The 27,973-nt window shown below is 38.5% G+C and overlaps 3 protein-coding genes and 1 long non-coding RNA gene across 20 annotated transcripts; 2 read left to right on the top strand and 2 right to left on the bottom strand.

Annotated features, from left to right (window-relative positions):
* Window positions 1-242: 242 nt before the first annotated feature.
* Window positions 243-2,116, bottom strand: LOC143182455 (protein phosphatase 1 regulatory subunit 42). The gene is made up of 6 exons (XM_076383447.1): window positions 1,960-2,116; window positions 1,590-1,895; window positions 1,290-1,524; window positions 1,107-1,226; window positions 753-893; window positions 243-666 (listed from the first exon to the last, which is right to left on the bottom strand). The coding sequence occupies exons 1-6, from the start codon at window positions 2,095-2,097 to the stop codon at window positions 497-499; spliced, it is 1,110 nt and encodes a 369-aa protein (XP_076239562.1). The 5' UTR covers window positions 2,098-2,116; the 3' UTR covers window positions 243-496.
* Window positions 763-3,556, top strand: LOC143182456 (uncharacterized). Of its 7 annotated transcripts, none has more exons than XR_013002438.1 (5): window positions 763-898; window positions 1,872-1,988; window positions 2,226-2,375; window positions 2,536-3,166; window positions 3,269-3,556. It is a non-coding gene; the product is annotated as an uncharacterized LOC143182456 (long non-coding RNA). The 7 variants fall into 7 exon arrangements; XR_013002436.1 differs by having other exon boundaries at window positions 774-898; window positions 1,791-1,988; XR_013002437.1 differs by having other exon boundaries at window positions 1,872-2,375.
* Window positions 3,557-11,409: 7,853 nt separating this feature from the next.
* On the top strand, window positions 11,410-15,266 carry LOC143182615 (uncharacterized). 4 transcript variants are annotated; one of them, XM_076383734.1, is made up of 10 exons: window positions 11,410-11,700; window positions 11,785-11,923; window positions 12,018-12,146; window positions 12,259-12,410; window positions 12,538-12,654; window positions 12,749-12,809; window positions 12,884-13,203; window positions 13,284-13,415; window positions 13,488-13,709; window positions 13,824-15,266. In XM_076383734.1, the coding sequence occupies exons 2-10, from the start codon at window positions 11,802-11,804 to the stop codon at window positions 14,951-14,953; spliced, it is 2,385 nt and encodes a 794-aa protein (XP_076239849.1). In that variant the 5' UTR covers window positions 11,410-11,700; window positions 11,785-11,801; the 3' UTR covers window positions 14,954-15,266. The 4 variants fall into 4 exon arrangements, with proteins under 4 accessions (XP_076239849.1, XP_076239851.1, XP_076239848.1 ...); XM_076383736.1 differs by having other exon boundaries at window positions 11,776-11,923; window positions 12,259-12,404; XM_076383733.1 differs by having other exon boundaries at window positions 11,776-11,923.
* A 131-nt stretch (window positions 15,267-15,397) lies between these two features.
* LOC143182614 (tolloid-like protein 1) lies at window positions 15,398-25,821 on the bottom strand. 8 transcript variants are annotated; one of them, XM_076383729.1, is made up of 17 exons: window positions 24,982-25,152; window positions 24,680-24,827; window positions 24,163-24,223; window positions 23,982-24,080; window positions 23,545-23,722; window positions 23,427-23,453; window positions 23,099-23,310; window positions 22,791-22,998; window positions 22,493-22,701; window positions 22,197-22,428; window positions 21,901-22,086; window positions 21,585-21,830; window positions 21,252-21,472; window positions 20,958-21,140; window positions 20,688-20,817; window positions 20,362-20,546; window positions 15,398-17,665 (listed from the first exon to the last, which is right to left on the bottom strand). In XM_076383729.1, the coding sequence occupies exons 4-17, from the start codon at window positions 24,070-24,072 to the stop codon at window positions 17,196-17,198; spliced, it is 2,778 nt and encodes a 925-aa protein (XP_076239844.1). In that variant the 5' UTR covers window positions 24,073-24,080; window positions 24,163-24,223; window positions 24,680-24,827; window positions 24,982-25,152; the 3' UTR covers window positions 15,398-17,195. The 8 variants fall into 8 exon arrangements, 6 of the variants coding, with proteins under 6 accessions (XP_076239844.1, XP_076239843.1, XP_076239842.1 ...); XR_013002495.1 differs by lacking the exon at window positions 24,680-24,827 and adding an exon at window positions 19,220-19,359 and having other exon boundaries at window positions 17,526-17,665; window positions 24,982-25,149; XR_013002494.1 differs by lacking the exons at window positions 15,398-17,665; window positions 24,680-24,827 and adding exons at window positions 17,672-18,417; window positions 19,220-19,359 and having other exon boundaries at window positions 24,982-25,149.
* Between the last annotated feature and the right edge of the window lie 2,152 nt (window positions 25,822-27,973).

The following is a 27,973-nucleotide window of genomic DNA, read 5'->3' as shown; positions in this document are numbered from 1 at the left end:
TAATTCTAGATGTTTCATTGCATTTAAATAATCATAATTTCATTATTAGATTTATTTTGATTTTCTACATGGCTTTCCAATATATAGACAGTAAATCGAATAATTTAGATGTTAATCAATGAATAAGATATACTTAAATTAAAAGAAAATTAAATGCAAATGAAGAAAGTCTATAATAGATTATAAATAATTTTCTAAAGAAAGAATTGTAATAAATAAGAAAAAATCACTTTGTTGAAAAAGATTTATTGGTTTCTTTTGCGTATATACATATATAGTAATATAAAAATTATATTAAAATATTAACTCACGTGATAATTTTCGTTGATATAAAAAATGTTATCAATAGTATATGTATGCTTACATATACATACCACCACGCGCGTGCGCGCGCATGCACGCACGCAAGCACGCACATGTATATATGTATATATGACTACTAATACGTATCTGTTCTCATAATATTGTAAAGCTGGGCAATGGGCACATGATGTAGTCAAGTGTCGCATAAGTTATTTTTGGATATGTTAACTTGTTCCTTTGACAATTTATTAGATTTGCTTTTCGTCGATGATCTCGCAATATATGAATGTTTGGTTTTTGCTACATGATTCCAGAATAGTCTGGGAGTGATGTGACCATGTCTCATAGCTTCTATACCTGGTGCTAAATTAATCACAATCATTCATTTATTGTGAATGATATTCGTGTGTATATTGAAATTAATCTATTTGTTTATTGTATTTATCTACCTGTTTTCCATGCTAAAAATATTTGTGGTTGTGTTTCATCAATAATTGATGAGACTGAAATAGATACTTTTGGAGTAGGATGTTGAAGATTCATTGCTCTAGATATTGATTTTTTAAGGGCCAATGGTAAATTCAATGAACCTAATGTAAGCATTAATCATTATTATTATTATTATTATTATTATTATTATTATTATTATTATTATTATTATTATTATTATTATTATTATCATCATCATCATCATCATCATCATCATCATCATCATCATCATCATCATCATCATCATCGTACATAAAAGTAATTGCATCTGTGATGCAAAAACTTTATTATGAAAACTTCTAACATGACCCTACTTGTAATATCCTCATCCAATCTGACCTTTGAGAATTGCTTAGTACGACGATGTTTTTCTATCTTAAATCTTTTCATGAAACATCGACAAATATCAGTGACCATTACTCCATTCAACATCCCTATTAAACGATACATTTTTGAATAAAATACGTATACAAATGAAAATGCAATTATAAACATACTTAATGTGTCATTATTGGCAATAAGATTCTCTCTGTATCTGTAATGTTCAGTTATAGGATTATCTTGTATAGATAATTCTCTTAGAGATGTTAGAGCACTTATAATTTCAGTTAGATCATTGATATCATCTATCCTGTTGTTTCTAGTATCTAGAACTTCCAGTTTCTCCAAACTCTTAATATCTCTTAAAGTTGATAGTTTGTTACCAGAAATATTAAATACTTTTAAACAATTCTAGAAACAATGTAACAAAATATAAAGAATTACTTTAAAGACTAATTCTAAAGTGACAAACTTACCGATAATGCATGCATGCTTCTTGGATCGAAACATAATGATTCTCCATGAGTTAGTCTTTGCCTTTCTACATGTAATACAGTTAAGTTTCGCAAATGCTCAAGTCCTTCCACCACTGCTATATCATTGTATCCTAAGTAGAGCGTTTCAAGTTTCGTAAAACAATCTAAGTTCTCCAATTTATTTATTGCGTTATGTTGCAGATAGAGATGAGTCAAATTGGATGCAAATTGTAAATTATCTATTCTAGATATATTATTATTCTGTAAATATATTACTTTCAGATTTTTATAGACAGCAATATTACCCTGCAATGAAACAACTAGTCGTAAAAATTGCTAAATATGACTACTTTTCGAAAATATAACTTACGATACTGTTGATGTACATATTGTTCATTCGTAAGTGGGTTAGCCCATATAGTTCGGTCTTTTTCGTTTTTGCACTCGGAAATTTACTTAATCGTGATTGAGATCTTTTTTCGATGTAATCAGTAGTTAGCGTTACCATAGTTCAATTAATTTATTACATAAAATAAATAATCACAAACTAGTGTTGAATGCATTTAGAATTGATCAAACATTACTTATTACTTGCAATAGCGCGTGCAGTTTTTCATGTAATATCTATTTCCATAGTTACCAGTTATATGCATATGTATGTATGTACACGGTACCGAGCAACGAAAAAACAGCACTTGTTTAGCATATGCATGCAATGAATAAGATAATAATTGGATAAATAAATGATAAACATAAAGGCCAGGAATTTTGTCACAAATTTTACAGGTTCGTATATAACAATTTCAATCGACAAAATTCTTTATTTGTTGTTATAAAAGCTATATTAACAGTTTACTTAATGTGTAAGCAAATTTTTAAAATCCTCTACAATTTGAAATTGCTGCTGGAATCAATAGTGCCATCTAATTTTTGCCGTTTACCTTAGACCAGACCTATTGTAGACTGGACATGCAATGCTTTTTTCTGTCCTGCATTTCTGGGGCTCTAACTCTAAAGCCCTATTTTCGTGTCATGTCCAACGTTTGCGGCTGTGCATGAAATAAAAATCCAGCACTGCGAGCAGTAAGAATTGTAATTGTAATATCGATTCAAAATTAAATACAAGTCTGTCTGTACCCAAAAAAGCACATGAAACCAACGCGTCCCTCAGCAGGCTTGCCGCCTGATTCTCTACGCATAACGAATTTTCATGACGTCACTGTTCTGTGGCGTGTAGGGAGTAGAGAAAGAACGAAGAAGAAGAAGAATGAGAAGAATGAAGCCGCTGGTGGGGATACGGGAGTGTGATGACGCGTGAGCGGTGACGGTGACACGTGACACGTTGGAAATCATCAGTCGCAATTCACAATCAGTCGCTCTCGAGATTTCGAAGAGTTCGCGTCGTGCTAGTTTTTGGTGGGTTGATAGGTTAACTTTACCTGACCCGTGACGAAGGCCCACGAGCCCATAGGTTTTTGAGGCTACATCATTCATGACTAGTGATCAGACCATACGCCGTGAGATACAACATTCACTGTGGAACAGCGTCACATGTCTTCATTTAAGAATTCAATTTAGTAAGCTTACGTTTATATCTTCAACTTGTAATTTATAATAAAACTGTTGCGTTACTGTTCTTACAATTTCTTATGGTGGTTCACTATAATCTGTCTGTTTAGTGATCAGGCAACGTAGCTCGGATAGTCGGCATTTCGATTAGAGAAAAACTTCGGTGATACCGAACAGTCTTTTTAACATTTCGTCTGATGATTCAATCCTCTACTCCATCATTGTTTGCTTCGACTAGGTATGTCATTATGATAAAAAGTCATAAAATTTTTCGTATTTTTGGAGAGAACTATGACAATTTTTCGACTCCTTACTTACTTACTTCTAACAATAAAATATGTTACTAGTTCAAATTTATTTATTTTGTAACAAATAAAAGAACAGTACGAAAAAATGTATGCATTTAGTCATTTACTTAATCCATCATAAATCCTGTGTAATAAATATTTGCCATATAAAAACCTACATCCTAGAAGAGACCCTTCTTAGTGCTGTATTCTCTTGTTAATGTCGTTTATTATTTACCAAAGATTATTTTATGGCAGAAATGAGTATAAATATCAGAACATTATAAAAAGGAGACATTTCGATGATCTTTAAACTTTATAATTAGTCAAAAACCACGGTAAGTGTCAGGAGAACATGACATGCGAGGCGGTCTTTGGAAAAATTGGCGGGAAACGAAATTCGAGTTAGCTCGAAATCACGGTAAGTATCAGGAGAACATTACATGCGAGGAGGTCTTTCGAAAAATTGGCGGGAAACGACATTCGAGTTTGCTCGAAATCACGGTAAGTATCAGGAGAACATTACATGCGAGGAGGTCTTTCGAAAAATTTGGCGGGAAACGAAATTCGAGTTTGCTCGAAATCCCGGTAAGTATCAGGAGAACATGACATGCGAGGAGGTCTTTCGAAAAATTGGCGGGAAACGACATTCGAGTTTGCCAGAAATCACGGTAAGTATCAGGAGAACATGACATGCGAGGAGGTCTTTCGAAAAATTGGCGGGAAACGACATTCGAGTTTGCCAGAAATCACGGTAAGTATCAGGAGAACATGACATGCGAGGAGGTCTCTCGAAAAATTGGCGGGAAACGACATTCGAGTTTGCTCGAAATCACGGTAAGTATCAGGAGAACATGACATGCGAGGAGGTCTCTCGAAAAATTGGCGGGAAACGACATTCGAGTTTGCTCGAAATCACGGTAAGTATCAGGAGAACATTACATGCGAGGAGGTCTTTCGAAAAATTGGCGGGAAACGACATTCGAGTTTGCTCGAAATCACGGTAAGTATCAGGAGAACATGACATGCGAGGAGGTCTCTCGAAAAATTGGCGGGAAACGACATTCGAGTTTGCTCGAAATCACGGTAAGTATCAGGAGAACATGACATGCGAGGAGGTCTTTCGAAAAATTTGGCGGGAAACGAAATTCGAGTTTGCTCGAAATCGCGGTAAGTATCAGGAGAACATGACATGCGAGGTATTTCGAAAAATTGGCGGGAAACGACATTCGAGTTTGCTCGAAATCACGGTAAGTATCAGGAGAACATTACATGCGAGGAGGTCTTTCGAAAAATTGGCGGGAAACGACATTCGAGTTTGCTCGAAATCACGGTAAGTATCAGGAGAACATTACATGCGAGGAGGTCTTTCGAAAAATTTGGCGGGAAACGAAATTCGAGTTTGCTCGAAATCCCGGTAAGTATCAGGAGAACATGACATGCGAGGAGGTCTTTCGAAAAATTGGCGGGAAACGACATTCGAGTTTGCCAGAAATCACGGTAAGTATCAGGAGAACATGACATGCGAGGAGGTCTTTCGAAAAATTGGCGGGAAACGACATTCGAGTTTGCTCGAAATCACGGTAAGTATCAGGAGAACATTACATGCGAGGAGGTCTTTCGAAAAATTGGCGGGAAACGACATTCGAGTTTGCTCGAAATCACGGTAAGTATCAGGAGAACATTACATGCGAGGAGGTCTTTCGAAAAATTTGGCGGGAAACGAAATTCGAGTTTGCTCGAAATCGCGGTAAGTATCAGGAGAACATGACATGCGAGGAGGTCTTTCGAAAAATTGGCGGGAAACGACATTCGAGTTTGCCAGAAATCACGGTAAGTATCAGGAGAACATGACATGCGAGGAGGTCTTTCGAAAAATTGGCGGGAAACGACATTCGAGTTTGCCAGAAATCACGGTAAGTATCAGGAGAACATGACATGCGAGGAGGTCTCTCGAAAAATTGGCGGGAAACGACATTCGAGTTTGCTCGAAATCACGGTAAGTATCAGGAGAACATGACATGCGAGGAGGTCTCTCGAAAAATTGGCGGGAAACGACATTCGAGTTTGCTCGAAATCACGGTAAGTATCAGGAGAACATTACATGCGAGGAGGTCTTTCGAAAAATTGGCGGGAAACGACATTCGAGTTTGCTCGAAATCACGGTAAGTATCAGGAGAACATGACATGCGAGGAGGTCTTTCGAAAAATTGGCGGGAAACGACATTCGAGTTTGCCAGAAATCACGGTAAGTATCAGGAGAACATGACATGCGAGGAGGTCTTTCGAAAAATTGGCGGGAAACGACATTCGAGTTTGCTCGAAATCACGGTAAGTATCAGGAGAACATGACATGCGAGGTATTTCGAAAAATTGGCGGGAAACGACATTCGAGTTTGCTCGAAATCACGGTAAGTATCAGGAGAACATTACATGCGAGGAGGTCTCTCGAAAAATTGGCGGGAAACGACATTCGAGTTTGCTCGAAATCACGGTAAGTATCAGGAGAACATGACATGCGAGGAGGTCTCTCGAAAAATTGGCGGGAAACGACATTCGAGTTTGCTCGAAATCACGGTAAGTATCAGGAGAACATGACATGCGAGGAGGTCTTTCGAAAAATTTGGCGGGAAACGACATTCGAGTTTGCTCGAAATCACGGTAAGTATCAGGAGAACATGACATGCGAGGTATTTCGAAAAATTGGCGGGAAACGACATTCGAGTTTGCTCGAAATCACGGTAAGTATCAGGAGAACATTACATGCGAGGAGGTCTTTCGAAAAATTGGCGGGAAACGACATTCGAGTTTGCTCGAAATCACGGTAAGTATCAGGAGAACATTAGATGCGAGGAGGTCTTTCGAAAAATTTGGCGGGAAACGAAATTCGAGTTTGCTCGAAATCGCGGTAAGTATCAGGAGAACATGACATGCGAGGAGGTCTTTCGAAAAATTGGCGGGAAACGACATTCGAGTTTGCCAGAAATCACGGTAAGTATCAGGAGAACATGACATGCGAGGAGGTCTTTCGAAAAATTGGCGGGAAACGACATTCGAGTTTGCCAGAAATCACGGTAAGTATCAGGAGAACATGACATGCGAGGAGGTCTCTCGAAAAATTGGCGGGAAACGACATTCGAGTTTGCTCGAAATCACGGTAAGTATCAGGAGAACATGACATGCGAGGAGGTCTCTCGAAAAATTGGCGGGAAACGACATTCGAGTTTGCTCGAAATCACGGTAAGTATCAGGAGAACATGACATGCGAGGAGGTCTTTCGAAAAATTTGGCGGGAAACGAAATTCGAGTTTGCTCGAAATCCCGGTAAGTATCAGGAGAACATGACATGCGAGGAGGTCTTTCGAAAAAATGGCGGGAAACGACATTCGAGTTTGCTCGAAATCACGGTAAGTATCAGGAGAACATTACATGCGAGGAGGTCTTTCGAAAAATTGGCGGGAAACGACATTCGAGTTTGCTCGAAATCACGGTAAGTATCAGGAGAACATTACATGCGAGGAGGTCTTTCGAAAAATTGGCGGGAAACGACATTCGAGTTTGCTCGAAATCACGGTAAGTATCAGGAGAACATGACATGCGAGGAGGTCTTTCGAAAAATTGGCGGGAAACGACATTCGAGTTTGCCAGAAATCACGGTAAGTATCAGGAGAACATGACATGCGAGGAGGTCTTTCGAAAAATTGGCGGGAAACGACATTCGAGTTTGCTCGAAATCACGGTAAGTATCAGGAGAACATGACATGCGAGGTATTTCGAAAAATTGGCGGGAAACGACATTCGAGTTTGCTCGAAATCACGGTAAGTATCAGGAGAACATTACATGCGAGGAGGTCTTTCGAAAAATTTGGCGGGAAACGAAATTCGAGTTTGCTCGAAATCGCGGTAAGTATCAGGAGAACATGACATGCGAGGAGGTCTTTCGAAAAATTTGGCGGGAAACGAAATTCGAGTTTGCTCGAAATCGCGGTAAGTATCAGGCGAACATGACATGCGAGGAGGTCTTTCGAAAAATTGGCGGGAAACGACATTCGAGTTTGCTCGAAATCACGGTAAGTATCAGGAGAACATGACATGCGAGGTATTTCGAAAAATTGGCGGGAAACGACATTCGAGTTTGCTCGAAATCACGGTAAGTATCAGGAGAACATTACATGCGAGGAGGTCTTTCGAAAAATTGGCGGGAAACGACATTCGAGTTTGCTCGAAATCACGGTAAGTATCAGGAGAACATTACATGCGAGGAGGTCTTTCGAAAAATTTGGCGGGAAACGAAATTCGAGTTTGCTCGAAATCGCGGTAAGTATCAGGAGAACATGACATGCGAGGAGGTCTTTCGAAAAATTGGCGGGAAACGACATTCGAGTTTGCCAGAAATCACGGTAAGTATCAGGAGAACATGACATGCGAGGAGGTCTTTCGAAAAATTGGCGGGAAACGACATTCGAGTTTGCTCGAAATCACGGTAAGTATCAGGAGAACATGACATGCGAGGTATTTCGAAAAATTGGCGGGAAACGACATTCGAGTTTGCTCGAAATCACGGTAAGTATCAGGAGAACATTACATGCGAGGAGGTCTCTCGAAAAATTGGCGGGAAACGACATTCGAGTTTGCTCGAAATCACGGTAAGTATCAGGAGAACATTACATGCGAGGAGGTCTTTCGAAAAATTGGCGGGAAACGACATTCGAGTTTGCTCGAAATCACGGTAAGTATCAGGAGAACATGACATGCGAGGAGGTCTTTCGAAAAATTGGCGGGAAACGACATTCGAGTTTGCCAGAAATCACGGTAAGTATCAGGAGAACATGACATGCGAGGAGGTCTTTCGAAAAATTGGCGGGAAACGACATTCGAGTTTGCTCGAAATCACGGTAAGTATCAGGAGAACATGACATGCGAGGTATTTCGAAAAATTGGCGGGAAACGACATTCGAGTTTGCTCGAAATCACGGTAAGTATCAGGAGAACATTACATGCGAGGAGGTCTCTCGAAAAATTGGCGGGAAACGACATTCGAGTTTGCTCGAAATCACGGTAAGTATCAGGAGAACATGACATGCGAGGAGGTCTCTCGAAAAATTGGCGGGAAACGACATTCGAGTTTGCTCGAAATCACGGTAAGTATCAGGAGAACATGACATGCGAGGAGGTCTTTCGAAAAATTTGGCGGGAAACGACATTCGAGTTTGCTCGAAATCACGGTAAGTATCAGGAGAACATGACATGCGAGGTATTTCGAAAAATTGGCGGGAAACGACATTCGAGTTTGCTCGAAATCACGGTAAGTATCAGGAGAACATTACATGCGAGGAGGTCTTTCGAAAAATTGGCGGGAAACGACATTCGAGTTTGCTCGAAATCACGGTAAGTATCAGGAGAACATTAGATGCGAGGAGGTCTTTCGAAAAATTTGGCGGGAAACGAAATTCGAGTTTGCTCGAAATCGCGGTAAGTATCAGGAGAACATGACATGCGAGGAGGTCTTTCGAAAAATTGGCGGGAAACGACATTCGAGTTTGCCAGAAATCACGGTAAGTATCAGGAGAACATGACATGCGAGGAGGTCTTTCGAAAAATTGGCGGGAAACGACATTCGAGTTTGTTCGAAATCACTGTAAGTATCAGGAGAACATGACATGCGAGGAGGTCTTTCGAAAAATTGGCGGGAAACGACATTCGAGTTTGCTCGAAATCACGGTAAGTATCAGGAGAACATGACATGCGAGGAGGTCTTTCGAAAAATTTGGCGGGAAACGAAATTCGAGTTTGCTCGAAATCGCGGTAAGTATCAGGCGAACATGACATGCGAGGAGGTCTTTCGAAAAATTGGCGGGAAACGACATTCGAGTTTGCTCGAAATCACGGTAAGTATCAGGAGAACATGACATGCGAGGTATTTCGAAAAATTGGCGGGAAACGACATTCGAGTTTGCTCGAAATCACGGTAAGTATCAGGAGAACATTACATGCGAGGAGGTCTTTCGAAAAATTGGCGGGAAACGACATTCGAGTTTGCTCGAAATCACGGTAAGTATCAGGAGAACATTACATGCGAGGAGGTCTTTCGAAAAATTTGGCGGGAAACGAAATTCGAGTTTGCTCGAAATCGCGGTAAGTATCAGGAGAACATGACATGCGAGGAGGTCTTTCGAAAAATTGGCGGGAAACGACATTCGAGTTTGCCAGAAATCACGGTAAGTATCAGGAGAACATGACATGCGAGGAGGTCTTTCGAAAAATTGGCGGGAAACGACATTCGAGTTTGTTCGAAATCACTGTAAGTATCAGGAGAACATGACATGCGAGGAGGTCTTTCGAAAAATTGGCGGGAAACGAAATCCAGGTTTTACCAGAATTGCGTAAAAGTATGAGGGGAATATGATATGTAAGGAAGTATCTCAGAATTTTGAAAAATGTCTGGAAGTGTTAATTTTCAATTATAAAAGAGATATCTTTATATGGAAATAGAGGAATGTGTCTGGCATGTGGTTCAAAAAATCAGTAAACGCAGATTATTGTTATTAAAGTCATTTTTATTTCTGTAAGTAATTAAGAAGGATTTATACACTGCAGAATGTTGAATATAGTGTAAGGATGATGATCTTCTCGAAGAAGCTTATTGATAGTGAAGCACTGTATTAGCTTAATAGCGAACCTGATTGAATCGCAATGTTTTTCTACTCGAAGCAGACAAATGATGGGACATGAGTTGTATCTTCGTGCGAAGTTTTCGAAAGATCGTTCAAGTTAATCGAGATGCCTTCAGTCAAACCAACTTGCCAGCTAACCAAATTGTTTTGCCTGATCAAAACAAAGAAAAATATTGTGTTTTGGTTTATATACAATTTTAAATTCAAAATTGAAAATACAAATCTAATCTTACCTATAATTCGGTTCTCGAATAAAGACACTCGATGATGCGTTTCGTTAGATGTCGTATCTTGTGGCGAAGTCTGCTATTCCGAACCCATCGAAGGACTACGAAGGACTGGGAGATATGGTAGGAATATTTTCTCGTTTGCAGACACTAACCAGCGCCAGTGGTGAAAAGAATATGTTTCGCAGAAGGCGTTTGAAAACCAGTGAATTTTCGAGAATTCGGTATTTCAGAATATGAGACGCGAAAGTCCATTAAATGCCCGATCTATTTTACATACTCGTCTGTGTTACAACGTTACAAGTGTACATAACGGTGATCAGCTTATCTGGAAACCCTCCGAGTGTTGGCAGCATTTATTCTAAATCCTATTAGTGCATTGTAAGTGCTGCCAACATCGATTCAGGGTTTCCAGTTAAACTGATTCCTGTGTACATACATGTGGATTGGAAATACTTAGTACCCTGTCCCTTCACTTGCGCCGCTCATGGTATATTCTTACAAAATGACAAACCTATTGCTCTTAAAATCGTCCTATGCTCAGAAGCCCTATACCGTATCCAGTAATAAAGATATAAATCAGTGATAGATACAGTGAATGCATAAAGTACATGTAAAGTATGCATAAATAACGTAACCTTATTCGTGAATTGTGATATAGATACCTATGTATGCATGTACGATGTATCGGTACATTAATACGTAAGCATACGCGTATGTCACGTTCAAAAAACCTTTTATCTTTTCTGCTTTTGTCACGGCGTAATCGTACAACTGTACATACGTGTGTACGTATGTACATACACCACGTACTGTGTTAAAAAACCAACATGTCATGTACATAGCGAGATCGTTTGATGTTCGTTTCTTGTTTCATGAATGCCTATCTTTCAAACGAGTGTTTTCACTTCTCTCTAAATTTTTTCGGAAATTCATACGTGAATCAGCCGTCATTAAAAATTGTGTGATATGTGTAATAAGTGCATGTACGAATAATACAACGCAAAATGTTTACGGTTTCTCTCAAGCAACGTATCGACCTGCAACGACTGCTTACTGTCAGATGTAACATATTTACTGTCTAAATATATGAATAATCGTATTTATTAATTGAATCGTACAAAATGTAATGGGTGAACAGGGAGGTGCGTAAAATACAGAGGAAGGGAAAGGAACACTACATATAAATAAATTGACCTGATATTTAATTAGAGATGTAAAGAGCGACAGCTTAATAAAATATTACGGATACTTTGTGTTTGTGAGTGTGTGCGTATATACATATATACATATATATATATGTATATCTATTATACATATATATTGGTCTTCTGTACAATGACTTGAGCAGAAGGTAATTTTTTCCATTTTGCTATGTTTTACAAAGACATGATAAATTTCAATGCTATCTGATATAATCATTTTATAGGATGTATAGAAAATATATGCTGTAACATGATAAGTCCTTTTCTGGAAGAAGGTGCCTGGTGTTACTGGGTTCTCTCTGTTGGTGCTTTGCTATCGTTTCTTGGTCTAATCGTTGCTTGCATTTGCAGCTGTCGCCGTAATGAAAATAAGTAATTATAATTACAATTTTCAATTTTGTTTGAAAAGAAAAAGCATTGTTCATGGTATCATGTGCTTATGTCTGTTTCTAATTCCCACAAACAGAAATGAGTTTCTTGGGCTTGCTGGTATGGTAACATTAAACAGTTCTGAACATGAAGCCTTTGATACCGTTTTAACAACAAACGTGCAACAGCTCACAGCTCCGCAAGATACAATCGACTGTATAAAAAGGTTTCTATTCAATTATCATTCATATATTACATGTCATATCTACAAAACATATAATAATTTTATACAAATCTTTTTACAATAAAATTAATATACCTTTGTGCTGTGTACCTAGGACAACTGGTGCTAATAGAAGTCTCCCAGACATTCCAAAAGACAAGGAGAAAGGTTGTAAAGACACAAGTAAATCGATACCTCAAAATATTTACGAAGCTGCAGAAGCAGTTGGTGATCATTCAGAATTATATGCCACGGTACAAGGTACAGGTACAGTTAGGGCATTGTTAAAAAAAAGCCTATAAATACATTTTGTCTTCCTATATTCGATATTAACTTTTCCAAACGATTTTTGAAACTAAATTTTGAACAGTAATAAAATTTGTGCTCGATACAGGTTTGGAGGAGGAAGTATTGGAGCAGCAAATACAAGAAAATCTGCAGCAAAATTCTTTGATTCGAGAAAACTCTGTTGGTCAATATTCAAGATTTGCATCTTCCAACTCTGATAACGGTACTGACTAAACTGTTGATTTATCACCACATTTTTTTAATAAGTAATATAAACGTTCATCCTTCCCCTTAATCGTTTACTTTCTTTATTTTAGTCGAACATCCATATGCTCAACTTCAAAACGTTCAAAAGACTGAGACTAGTCAATTAAATAGGTATTAATATACATACCTATTTACATGACATATATAGACGTAATATTGTCTTAAATTCTTAATTAATGTTACAGAAATAATACTAATCAAGGGATTGCTCTTGAGAAACCATCTACATCGACGAATCAAGTTGGCGGAAATAATCCGATTGCTCCACCAAGAACTCGTCGATCATCGTCACACAATTCCCTTCTTTCCACCGACACAACTTCATGCGATATTCAAGCAGCTAACGCCATTTCAGGTGGTGTACAAGCTAATCAAGATTTACCCTATATGACACCACCGCTTTTAATGTTAACTCAGACGTCACAGTCATCCCAATTACTACAGTCGCTTCAGCATCAATTGAATAGTCCACAACAGCATTTCAGCGGAGACTCTCAGGATTCGAGTAAGTAGTTTCTCCTTTTCCTTTCTTCTTTCATTTGATAAATTGAAACGATCAATATTCAACTATTTCATCTTTCGCAGAAGGATACACGAGTATAAGCGTGAGAGAGCCCCTGGCTAACATAATTGCACAAACAAAAACGATTTGTCGACAAAACCATCTGATTCGACCCTTAACGGACCCTCATTATGCGACTGTATCAGATGATTCTGGTACGTACGTAGACACGCATAGAAAAAGTCTAAAATTGATACATTTGTATGACTGCATTCTGTTTAAAATAGACGAAGTGTATGCTGCGATCGACGAACAGGACAAAGTATATACAAGTGGTAGTGAAACATACGCTCAGATACAACCAGCTATACCGGAGGCACAACGAACGATGCAAATTGAACAAATACTGTATTCACGAGCCCCATCTCGTTCAGAAGAAATTCATTCTGCTCCGCAACCTCCCAGCGTAGATAGCCTTCGCCACGTAGCGCATGCTCATTCGAGACAAGGTATTTCTTCACTACAGACGGATCTACATTATGTTATTTTTTTGAACCGTTTACGTTAACCTTTTTACCGTTTTACCTTTTGAACATTTTTCGTTAACGTCCATTGTGTCGTAGCCTCGTCATCCAGTGCCAATAGTTCCATAGTAAATCCCGCATCGCCGAAACCGGAAAAACGTCAAGCTAATTCTCCGTTGCCTCCTCCACCGGAAGGATCAACAGATGTATACGCGTCGATTGACAAGAGAACGAAAACTGACGACCGAGCGAAAACGTCTCTGGTTAGCGGAAAGTCTTTGGAAGATATGTACGCAAAAGTAATGAAGAAGAAGAAAGAGATAGAGGAGCAAGGTACGGATACTCATACAAGTTCTCACAGTGGTCTGCACCCCGAGATTATTGTTGCTTCTGCTAGTAGGAAGCTGAGTTTGGTTGAAATAACTACAAGTTCATGGTCTAGTCATGATTCAATGGAAATGCAAAAGAAAGAACTCGATTCGATTCAATACTCTGTTACGACGAACAGTTGTATAGGTAACGTTCAATCCGATTTGGATGCGTCCGTGTTACCTAGAATCGGGGATGATGTGGAAACATCCAATAGTTTGGAGAGTAGTCATGGCTACGAAGCAGTTCATTCCGATCTTCCAAAAAAGAGTTCATCAACGAATCGCGCTGTTTGCGATCCCAACTACGAGATATTGCGTCCACAACGTTCGACCGGGGATAACGATGATTATCAGCAGCAAAGTAACAGTTCTAGTTTGGTGTCAGTTCGGAATTGTACAGATACGCCAGTAGCTTATACGGTCCCCTTCAAACAGCACAGACAAATGAGCAATGCCAGCAGTGAGGATCCTGGCTATGAGAAAGTGAGACTGAGAAGAAGAATCGACGTGGATCAGGACACAGATTCCGAGCCAAATTATGAAAGTATGCCGCACGATTCAGGAGAACCAAATTACGCGTCTGTATGTCGACCCGGTGATAGCGACACAGATCCTAATTATGAGTCCGTTAATCATGGAGACCCTAATTACGAAAGTGTTAAGTACATGAGTGTTGCTCGTGCCGAAGAACCACCGTACGAACAAGTCAACGCATATCAATTCGAAACGAATCAAGATGGGTACGAAAAAGTGAAAAAGCACTTGGTCGATGCCGATTATGAAAGAATACATCTTGAACATTCTATAGAACCGATCGGTAACGAAGATACCGATGACGAACAGTACGTACAAGTCTAATCGCATATTATACATACTTTACTCCTCTCCCTCTGCTCCCTCCTATCCCTTTTCTATTCTTTTTTTCGTCTTTTCCTTTCTTAGTGACTTAAAGGCATATGCGATCACACAATCTGTCAACAATTTTCGCCTGTTTTAAGTAAGTTTTGTCAAGATAGACTGCTCAAAAACATAATTGTTAGCGAAAACAGAATTGTATGTGCTCTTAAATCATACTTACGTCGAAGGTATATATGCTTTTCCATCATATTTATGCCGTGTAATTTTTAAAGTTACCAGTTTACTAATAAAGTTTTCTACTTTTGGAACTGTGTTCGATGGCATTCTGTTATTCATATGTATCGCCTCACTAAAAGTATCAGATATTTCGACTATGTATATATAAGGGAAAAAAAACAATAATTATATAGGTAAACTTGTATGAAAGAAAGATTATTCAGAGTGTTAGGTTGTGCCTTCATTTGTCGAGTGGGCATTGTATTATTATATATACGTACCTCATTTGTACAGTGTTTTTTTTTTCTTTCACTTCCTTCTTTAATTTTCACACAATAGGTTCCCCCTTTTTGTACATACGTACAAGTATTAATATCGCATTTCCGCGAACGCTGATATTTATTATCGATCTCACAACTGAATCCCGAATGCATTGTTCGAGTAATTTCGTATTATACACGCATACGAGAGTTTATTTATACGCTTATTTTTCATATGTTCTTATCTCTTTTTTCCATTACGAGCAGCTCACTAGTGTATATATTCGAAATTCAACTGATTGCAATTGCGATTACAATTTCGTACAACTGTGGCTATCCTCTAGGTGTTCGTATGTAAATACGTATATATACATGTTTACGTGATCAATATATGCGTAAACAATAACGCATGGCGAACAACATAGCATTATTGAAAGCTAACATCGACCGTTTAAATACCTGGGCAAAGTAAATAATTCTAGTATAACGTCGAATGTATATAAATGATGGGTAGAGAAAGAGTAAAATTTTCATTCGCGCAAATTATGTTCAATAAATTTTTCCAAACGATAATTATGTGTTATGTATGTAAGTAAGAATAACTTGTCAATCACGCAATAGCACTTAATTATTCGTTCGAAGAGCTCATTCGACTGCCGATTTAACATGGATGGATAACATTTTCAGATACATTTTCGTACCTGACCGTATTACAAAACGTTTATGACATAACTGTTTCTTACAGGTAAAAAGACGTATTACAACTACGCGTACAAAGCGTATTGCGTATAAGTTATGTAGATTATGGTACGTGCATCCTCTTTAACCTTAATTGTTACGCGATTGCACTGCGATACAGGCGAGCAGAAGGCATACACGGAACACACGACGTTTCTCGATCGCAAAACTAAATTTCGTTAGATATCTGTGCGTATGTTAATATCGTTAAATATCGAAAGAATAACAGTGCACATCTGAGGTTTAAGAGATTAGAACCGAAATATACATAAGAATATTTCAATATGAAATGAAAGCATAAAAATACGTTTCACGATTTGTTGAAGGAACAATGCAGTTTTGAGATATCGCCGATAACAATTACACCGATTGCTTGACATTTTTCGTTTTCTTCTTGACGAAATAATTAATAACGAAGCTATGCTTTCAGTCATAATTATTGCCGACGTTTATTCTAAAGCTACTCGTAACGTCATTTACACGTTTTATCGATTACCAAATATTCCACTGAAAATTACTGTGCCAAAATTTAACAGTTTTGATCGGTGAAAACCTGCTTCGGTATATTTCAGTCTGGACGTTTAACGCACATTTACAAGAGAGAATTAGTTATCTTACGAATCGTTTGCCTAAATTCTAATGCTGCGCTTTCCAACGTTTACTTACGAGTAAACCGGGTTCCCCTTATTCTATTTCATTGACTACACGCGAGAAAATCAGTTGATACGTGTCTTGCCATAATGCACGATACTTGATAAAAGTATCGACTGTAAGTCTGCATTTCGTTTCAAATTTGTGTCGAAACAAAATTTCCTACCTTCCTATGTCGTAAAAATCATTGAAAAAGTTGCGTCCTTATAGAATTACTCATCTGGTAAAAGTTGAGTGTAACAATTTCGTACATTGCAATTGTCGTATAATGCGTCATTTACACGATTCATGCAATCATGCTTCGAATGCTACTCGCAACGACGATAACGATAAACGGTGATAAAGTTACCCAAAAGTGGTTACGTTAACGCGTCTTGTCACGCACTGTCCAGGCTACTTGCTTCTTCAGCGCAACTATTCTCAGGTTCACTCTCACTTGCTGGACTAATTGATGTCTCTAGCTGATATCCTTGACCAAATTCATTTGTCTGATCTTGATCCTGCTCTTGCTGCTGCAGGTATTGCTGCTTCTGTTGCTCATGGTAATGGTGATGATGATGTTGATGTTGATGGTGATGGTGATAATGTTGGTGTTGATGTTGATGCTGATGCTGATGCTGATGCTGATGTTGATGTTGATGATTGTGATGGCGGAGCAGATTCTCGCGGTGATAACATCGGTGGTTCTCGTCTACACGTTGACGCAGCTCGTTTAAATGCACAGTTTGAACTCGTCTTTTTAACTTTTGATGATAGAAGAGGCAAATGATTATTGCCACCAACACTGCACCGGCTACGTAACCCACGACAACTCCGTAGTTATCTGTTCGAACAATATCTGTATCACCTGAAATTCAATCGGTCTCTATCAGCACGCGCATTCGATTTCCACGTGACAAGCAAGTGACAAGCAATCCCCCACTCTTCCATTCCTCGTTAACCATCAGAACAGCTTTGACTACTACCTAAGACCACATCTGATCCGTCGCTGTATTCGCGATACGAAAAAGAACCACACAACTTGTCCCCTCAGTTCGATCATTTCATCTCGCGGTTTTTTATTTTTCATTGGGCCAATTCCTCATTCGTCTCCGTGACTCCATCGGGAACGGATCTCTCGAAGAGCACCACTTCTAAGAGTAGATATTAATTACACATTTCTGTTTCCATTTCCAGAAAAACTCCGGAGAACTTGTTGTTACACGTGTGCATATATTGTATACTTTACGGTATATGTAGTTCTCTTATTTGTATATCACTCCTCCTTCACTTTTCTTCCTAGTCTCGATCAGTCTCATCTTATTCTCGTCAGCAATTTGCAGAACGATACAGGAAAAAATAAACGAATGGAAAGGAAAGGAAGGCGGTCTCTTTGTCCTACCTGTTTTCTAGTTCCAATTCTTCTAATCTGTATATATGTACATTATACAGCATTGCAGTATATTAAAATCAGAGGTGGACAAGTTGAATGCTTCCTTTGTAAGAATCCGCTTCGACAGTTCCCTCTTTTCGCACGTTTCGTAATCGCACGAGAAGAAGAAAGCAAAGTTGTAACTCGTAAGTTGTCCAACTCGGAGCAAAGGGTAACTGACACAGTGTCTGTAAATTAGACATAAGATAGGGAGAGAATTGGCATGCTAATATACGAATAAACTTGCATTCATCGTAATAATAATAATAATAACAACAACAACAATAATGATGATGATGATGATGATGATGATGATGATGATGATGATGATGATGATGATGATGATGATGATGATGATGATGATGATGATGATGATGATGATGATGATGATGATGATGATGATGATGATGATGATGATGATGATGATGATGATGATGATGATGATGATGATGATGATGATGATGATAATGATGATAATGATGATGATAATAATGATAATAATGATAATAATGATAATGATAATAATGATAATAATGATAATAATGATAATGATAATGATAATAATAATAATAATAATAATAATAATAATAATAATAATAATAATAATAATAATAATAATAATAATAATAATAATAATCATTATATCGTCATCGTCATCGTCATCGTCATCGTCATCGTCATTATTATAATCATGCTTCCCTTTTTTTGGATTTCTGTGATCAAAGGTAAAACGAACATCGACACACGGTAAACGAAAATTCCTCAAGATTTGTAATTTATATAATACTCGTACACTTTAAAAAGCGATTGAACCGAGACATGCCATCGGTTAATTTAACAATCAATTTCGAAAGAACGATATTCACGTTTGTCGAATCCGTCGATATTCGCGAGCGGATAGAGAAGCGTAGAATCACGCTAATATCATGTGGTTCGTATAGACTATAGAAACTGAACACGGTAAATGTGCAATACTGTGAGTGAACTCACGTGGTAGGGGAGATCATAACATGCCGGATCGTCGGAAGCTTCATGAAGGGCTCAGATGGCCACGAACACAAAGCACAGAGAGAGAAGAAGCATGGCAGAGACTCCAGCCAGTGCTGGCGACAATGGGGCTGATGCTGCACCTGCGACACCACACACAGTCATTCACTCATTCAACCCCTTCATTCTCTCGTTTCTACATCACAAAACAACTAGTAATACTACTTACCTAGGAACAATTACAATTCTGTACATATCATCTCTGTCAGTATAAGTCCTCATCTACTATTCTTTCTGTTTTTTTTTCCTTCGATTCAAACGTATTTTACAAGTATTTGTTTTTATATCATTCCGCGAACTAATTGAGTATATGTATATAAATAAAATTATAGGTATGTCCGATGAATGATTCCACAAAACAGATTGTTTCCTACTTATCGTATCGAACAATATGTAAAACATTTTTCATTTCAATTGTTCAAAACTCGATGACACATGCACTGTGCAACGCTTAACTACTTCTGTATTCTCTTCTCAATTGAAATAACTTGCATTACCATATTTCACCATATCGCGACGAATGTTATTTTAAGCGTACTTCTTTCGCTATCGCTCCAACAAGTAAAAAAGAAATTGAAATTCGACACTAAATATGAGAGTCCGATCTAATCCGATACCGAACGAGTCACTCTTTATGTAACGCGTATCGTACGGGATCTTCGACACGATTCAAGTTTATCACATCTTCACGTTATTCGTATCTATTTACATATATTGTACATGCATACATAAACCCTCACGTAACGCGCCCTATACGTACAAATATATGCGTGTATATACATGTAAAGGATCGATATAAGGTATTAAAATACAAGAAGAAGAGAGTACGCTTGGAGAACTTGTACAACATACTATCTATTGAACGATCCGAAGGAATTACATACTTATTGGATTCGAATATTGTCTAATAGAGCGAAAATATATAGCTCGTGATTTGTATACATGTATTTGTGTATCTAGTATACGAAGTAATAGCAATCGTAAAAGCAGAAGAGAAAGGTAAAAGTAAGAGATAGAGAGAAGAAACCAACCATACTGTTCGTAAGGAGTTGTTTTTTGGTCTTTTTAACGTGTACGAAACTTACAGTTTTCCTCGTCCGAAGTATCAGCCGGGCCACAATTATAAATGTTATTACACCGAAGTGAATCCGCGATGCAGTATTTACTTTTACTGCAGAAAAACTGGTTTTGGCAATCAGTGTTGGTGCTTACTTCGGTCCATGTTGCTCTAAATCCTTGCTGTCCTACCGCTTTGTCAGCTAATATGAAGCTGAAAGAGGAGAAAAATGCAAAAAGCTTGATCCTCAATGTATTCCTTTCGATTCTAGAACGATGCTAGATTGATGCTCTATAGCTCTCTAACGTGAATAGAAAAAGTGAAGAAACTGGGCGAATTGAAATAAGAGCGAACCTGAGACGCATGTTGTTATCCTCCGAAAGGTAAGTCCAATCGGCATCTGATGCTTTCACGCCACAAAGTTCAACAGGCGTCGACAATGCAGAGTACCACATACGTAGCACCGCAGCTGGACATCCACGAACTAAGAAGGGAGAGGATCATGATATCAAATAGTATACACAGTACATACATATAGTATTTGACACATGTTTCAAGCTCAGATTAATCTATTCATTATTAGCTACGCCACTACTACCGAGAGGTCAATGCATGTAGGCATACCTGACTGATCACCTTCCACGGAAAATAACTCAAAATTCAACAATATTCGTTGATTCGGTCGTACCCTTATAAACCAGTTACAGGTCTTGCTCGCGAGATTTCTAGCAGGTCCATCATATTTCTCTGGAAAATTGGGGCTAGCAATGATACCATAATTTAAGCTACTTATATTCGAGCCGCAGTCTGCAACATAGAGGAAATGAAATTGAGAACTGGAGAAAGGTAGTTGATTTTTGACTAAATATTGGCCATACGATTGCAGCAACTTTTGGCTAAAAAGTATTCTACGAATACCTCCAAAAATAGGTTTCGCCACCTCGAAAGTATAACGAGCTTTAAAACCACTGTAAACAAGCTCGGAATCCGAATGCAATATCACTCGTAAACCAAGAGCACCAAGATTCGATTCCACAGGTCCCGGAGCTGTGCTGCCGCAATATCTGCCTATTAACTTTTCCGTATTGTCCCGGTACATGTTATATATTTCTAACCAATCGTCCTGACAAATGTCGATCCTAGTCAACACGACAAACACCGATGACATCTATCATCTATCGTACCCAATACATGTTATACATATGTAAGTAGACATATTTTTTGATATATTCCATTTAAGATACACCTTACCCGTAATGACCTCCCGTCACATTTGTGTTTTTTGTTCGAACTTTAAAATAGTCGAATATTAAGGTAACTTGTTCATTTGGCGTTGCTAAGAAGAAGTATGTGCAATTCGTATCGCTCGGATAATTGCTGGGATGTCGTGGAGAATTAAAATCTCCTTTCTTACGAGAGGAGCTGCGGTACGTGAAGGTACAACTTCCATCTGGTGCCGCGGTACCTGGTATTTTGTATTCTGTTTCGAAGCTATATCTACAGAGAAGCAATTTTTTATTTTACATCCATTTAGGAAAAAATCGTTTCATTACTCTTTCGCTCTCACCGTGCTTTAAAGCCCTGTCCTTGCGATTCTCCGCTACTAAACACCATTACGAGCCTTGGTCCATCACTAACGACATGACTCGGTGTGCTCTTTACCCCGCATAATTCATGATCAAACTTATCGTACGAATCTGTTGCTTCTTGTCCTTTCAAGTACAATTTTAGATATCCATCGGTACAGGATGAACTAAATGGTGAAACTCGTTTAATAATGTTATACGTCTGAGACACAACTATGTACACCAAACTTATACAACTTATACGATATAACGTAGATACATTATTGGTAAAACTTACTCTCCAACCGTCTTATTCTTTGATATATTGAAAGTTATGAACTCTAATCGAACACGTTCGAGATGTTGAGCATCTTGCATGCCATAAATGAAATATCGACATACAACCTTTGGTATATACGGAAATGGAAAATTTGGGCTAACCACGTATCCGGAAGACTCCTTTTTACTTAATATTTTCTGGTCACATTCCGATCCTCGGATGTGTTCGCCCTTGTAAGCAGTTATGAAATCTGAACATGCAACAAAACAAGCATGTGTATCTAAGCATATATGTGTACACAGGTGTGTACCCACCTAACTTGACAAAACTCTCCGAGAATTCAAAAATTCCTTTGAACCCTCGATTTTGCGTGTTTGCCGTACGCTGAAGGGTAACAAATAATACAAATAGACTCGATTCAGACGAATATAATACCAAATTTCGTTGTTGACCACAGTACGTTCCAATCACAGCTGATGTATTATTCATACCGTCGTACACTTTCACATAATCCAAAGGACAGCTACGAGACGAGATAACGTTCAAATGATCAGTTCTAGTTAACTAGAAAATGGAATTAGATTTATTACTATTAGTGTCGCGTATACGTACTGTGGACCTCCAAAGAATAAATCAAAATCACGAAATTCCAGCCGTACTCGTTGGCTATGTTTCCCAATAAATTGATAAGTGCAAGTAAGGTCCTTCGGGTACGTTCCCGGATAAGTGGGAGACAATATGTTACCGCTACGCTTGTTTTCAGAGTCCACAGTGAAAGAGCAAGGCGTGCTAGGTACAGGCGTTCCTACTTCGTATTCAGCTGCAAACAATTTAGTAATGCTATTTCATTGAATAAGAAGAAGGAAACAGAAGAAGAATGAAAGAAGGAAAATGAAACAGAACGAGGGGTAAAAACGTACACGCGTTGATGAACGTGTAGGTGCCACTGAAAAGACTAGGTAACGTGATATTTTTATCGGTGTAGAAACTTAGAGCGATTCCTTGATAAAGAGATACGCGCCTGCGAGGCGGAATTGGACCGCAGAAACGTCCACCGAAAGGTGTTTCGATCAACTTGGTAGTATTTTCTGTCCGTATTTCCGCATACAAATCCATATATTCGTGAGTACAACTGAAAAATCGTATACAGTTTCATCGCGAGGACAAGAGTAGTTCTCACTTATAATCATTATATGTATAAGTAGATTATCTGGGAACGCAATATTTACACTACGCGTTAGTACTTACGCGGGCAATTCTCCAACGGCAGCTCCACTATCGAATAAAAGAAAAGAAACGTGAAGATCACGCGTAGAAAGTGAACAGGTACATCGGTCAACAATTGAGAAAGTAAATGAAAACTTACTCTGGTGGAGTCCCTCGGAGACCGAAAGAAGTGAACACCAGTTCCACTCGCTGTCGAGGACCAGCGAAAAACGTATACACACACTGCCGAGAATCACCGTCAGGATTGATCAACATTGGGGCGTGAAAGGTTCCATTCAGTGGACCATCTGGAGTACTTATGAACTTTTGATCGCACTCTGCAAAACAAACCTTTTTCCTACCTCGATACAATGTCATCCTACTCTACATGTATGCGTATGCATATGCGTCGTGCCTCGTTAATATTTCTTGCATTTGTTTTCGGGACGTTTATGTTCATCCCCATATCGCTGTATCGTCATCGACGCGATACACGACCGCGACACATGTAAGTACTGTTGTGTAGTAACACAACACTACACGCTACATCGCGCGCGCACACGTGTATGGTGTACCGTATCGGAAATATATACTAACCTGTACTGTTGCGAGGACAAAGTAGTAAGAAGAAGATTAAAGCAGGCGAGACGAAACTATTCCCAAAAGCATGCCAAACTTCTGAAGCCATATTGCATCCTAAGGACAAAACACTTACGATGAAAAATATCTGATGACTAAACGATGTAACGTGTAATAGCGGTGCTATCAAAGACTTTACCATATCGTCAACCTCTATTCCACACACAGGAAACATACGAAAGCTTAATCCTGAAGATCATCTGGAAACATACGCGTTTCAATCATTATTAAACGTTTTACGATCGTTGTTCAAATCATACGGCTGGCTCGTTTGTCGTGTAAACTTCACAAGACACCCTCCGATTCATTCGCAACAAATGAAACAGCTGGAATCAATTCTTTCACTATTCAATAAAAAAAAACATATGTACGCAATGTTATGTTGCTCACCGAGTACTTTTTTTCTTCCGACTTTATAAGTAGCAGCAACGTAGAATTATGATTGAAACAAAGGAGCAACGAACTATAAAGTTGAAAAAATACAGAATAAAATAAGATCCGATAGAATAGAATAGGAAAAACTGAAATTCTATGAAACGTACTGAATATTAGATGAAAATTTAAATAAAATAGAATAGGATATACCTAGCAGGAGGGTGGTCAATAGCAGCGCCTCCAATGAATAAACGTCAGTTTATACATACTAACGGACTAACCTGTCCATGCACGCACAATTTCGATAATAATTCTTTTCTCCATATAAAAATTGTGTGAATAGTACAAGTACAAAACACTATATATATGGCGAATGTCCCTTCCATGTCTACATCGTGCGCTTCTTCAATGAATATTTCAACACCATTTCTATAATCAATCAATTATACGAAAATAATTTAAAAAAGCTTCGCAAACATTCACTCATTCACTCGTTAATGATTAGATGAAATTCAACGATAGAAGATAGGCGCGACACGCCACACCTCTCTGGCAACTACTATTCATGAATGCTTCTACGCACCATCTGACACGATCCATAAAGTTTTTCAGAACTCAAACGCGCAATTGACCCACTTACAACGCACAGGCTTATTTTTTACGTAATGCTTTCTTCGCCAGATCGTTTATTATTGTGGAGGAAAATTAAAATGATATAAGTAGGATCTTCGTAGGATCAGGTCACCACCCATTTGCGCTACTTCAAAAGGACTACCTAAGTGGCGCGTCGTCCGTCGTCTGCTTCCTTTTAATATAACACACACGCTCGCACGCACGCACACTAATGTAGCCACAAATGTGCATTCTTCATCATGTTACGTGTATAGTATTTTCATATACATACCTTGGTAAATTAACTATTCGTAATTCAAATGTCATTTGATTTTTGACAATTTTTCTGTGAACTCGCGCCGTCAACGAAAGGGTGCAACAACATCGAAAGGATTCTCGAACGTCCTCTGCCTCAAATATTCCACGGGAATATACAGTATGCTTACACTATTCCATTCCAAAAACTATCACTTCCAAATACGTTGAAAAACGTAGAAAAAACGATAAACAAGCGACAAGAAAAAGAAGGTTGTCTGGTGTAACCATGAACGATCAGTCATAGAACATGAGCTCCACCAACAAGGCAATATTCTCGTAGAGCAAGGGTGTTGCGCACGTTCTTTCCACACCAACTTCACTAATCTTTCAAAATCTCATAGCGACGAATTGCGAATTAGTTACATCGATGTGTGTTCGTAACAATAAGCAGAGCCGACGCACCACCGACATTACTCACTTCACTACAATTCCGTTACACAAAAGAGAGATGCAGAGTCAAATATATACGTGGTGCTCGTGCCGTGCGAGCGCTCTGTGTAATATTTCAGAACAGGAGGGAGAACAGAAAAGAGTGCACAAGGAGAGGGAAGGGGAAGAGACAGACAGACAGACAGACAGAGAGAGAGAGAGAGAGAGAGAGAGAGAGAGAGAGAGAGAGAGAGAGAGAGAGAGAGAGAGAATAGGGTCGTGAAGAGCACCGAAAAAGCTACGGCTACGACGACGCCGACGCCGACTCCAAGTAACTCTCAATCCCTTGCCTTACAGCGTCTACGAAGATACTAGCAAATACTAGCTACCCCCAACATGCCCAAATGGTAAGGTAGAGGTCGTACGAATCGGTTAAAACGAAGCTAGAGCAAAATAATCACGGTAGCGAGAAAGAGATGAAAATGAAGAAAGTAAACACACATGTAGTAGATAGTAGTAATCGATCTAAATATTAGATGCATTTCCCTAATGTTAATTTCACCGAGACATACTTTTATTCAATTAACATTTGATTTTTTATTACGTAAGACACATTAAATGCATACAAAATTAATTTTCTGTAACTTGAAATCTTGATCCCAAAGTAGAAAGGTAATTGCAACGATTCGTTATATTGAAAATTTGTTTTACCTGTTTACCGAATTTTCTTCGCTGCTGTAACGCCTTTAGAATATTACAAATATGTTATATTTCAAATTAATTACAGGTTAGCCAGTTTTCTTCCTGGGACATACGTATACATTTTCACGTAATAAATTAATACACGTTGTCTGCTTAACTGGATAAGGTTTAAATACAATTTCAAGGTACGAAATGAATGTAAGACCGGTTAAGAAAGGTAATTCACATACAACTGTTTATTGAGACATGTAGAATACATCTGGTCATACACAAAAATCTTTGACACTTTAAATCAAGCTCCTAGCCCGAAAAAGGAACCATTTCAACATTGTTTTAAATTCGTCGATAATTATTATCTTCAACTACGTCACACTAAAATTAAGGACAACTTTTAAAATTGCGGTAATTAAAAAAGCAAAGCAACTGGAAGGTGAATATTAAGAAAAAAATTTGAAAACACAATTATTAACGATAAAAGAATTTGGTAATAAGAAATTTGTTCATTTTTAGCCGTGGAGCTGACACGTGGCATATGGCGCGAGAAACATAAACCGTATATATATATATATATATTGTTCGTGTGAATAGTATTACGTACATATGATCCTCATTTCTTTTTCATACAATAGCTTATTTTTGTAATTTGTTTTCCTCGTCAGTGCTAAATAACATCACGTCACAAAATGCATATTCGCAGGAATATAATATATAATATATTTATATATAATTAAAAAAACACGTCTTTGGGTCGTTATTAACATAAATTGATCGACCCAAAAATCACACAACATCCGCCTGACACGGGCCAACCAAAAAGAGTCAAGTTCTCAAGGATGTGTGCCGCGAATTAGGGCATTGACCGGGTAAAAAGAGCGCGCGCGGCTACAGCATCGTCAGCCACAGTGGTGCATTATCCTAAATGCGACCGATTACCCCCAGGCACCCCAGCTGCCACAACACCGGTCAAAATATAAAATAGCAAGGGGTAAGTGGATTAGAATATTGGGGCGCCTTAAAGCTGGGGCAAGGCCAAAATCGTAATGCTAGTACCTAGATCAGTCTAAAGTCTCGTCACCGTCAACTGCCTCCGCCTATATACCAGTTATGCTTCCTTGCCCCCGCAACCTTAACTTTTACCCTCTAATATTCTTCTCTGTTTATCTGTTTCTCTTTCTTTCCTCTTTTCCACCCTTCCTCCTCCTCCTCCTTTCCTTCTTTATCCTTCTCCTATTTGCTGTTTCTACCTGCGTATGGCTTATATACCTGTGTGCGTGTATGTGTGTGGGAATATGCGCGCTTTAAGTCAAGAAATATATAGTATATGTATAATATACACACACACACATATATACGTACAAACTCATATACATGTGTATACGTATTCACACGCGCACGCGCACACACCAACACACACACACACACACACTCTCTCTCACACACTCACACGTATCTTGCCGTACCATATAATTTTGAAGGAAAACCAGAATTTACAGTGTATAATATTATCGTGTGATAAAACCCCACTCAATATGATTAGCTATATTATCCTTATTTATACCGTTAATATTAATTAT

Source organism: Calliopsis andreniformis, chromosome 8 (genome assembly GCF_051401765.1).
Source record: "Calliopsis andreniformis isolate RMS-2024a chromosome 8, iyCalAndr_principal, whole genome shotgun sequence".
Taxonomy (NCBI): domain Eukaryota; kingdom Metazoa; phylum Arthropoda; class Insecta; order Hymenoptera; family Andrenidae; genus Calliopsis; species Calliopsis andreniformis.
Note: the sequence above shows the minus strand (reverse complement) of the source record. Positions and strands in the feature narration are given on the sequence as shown.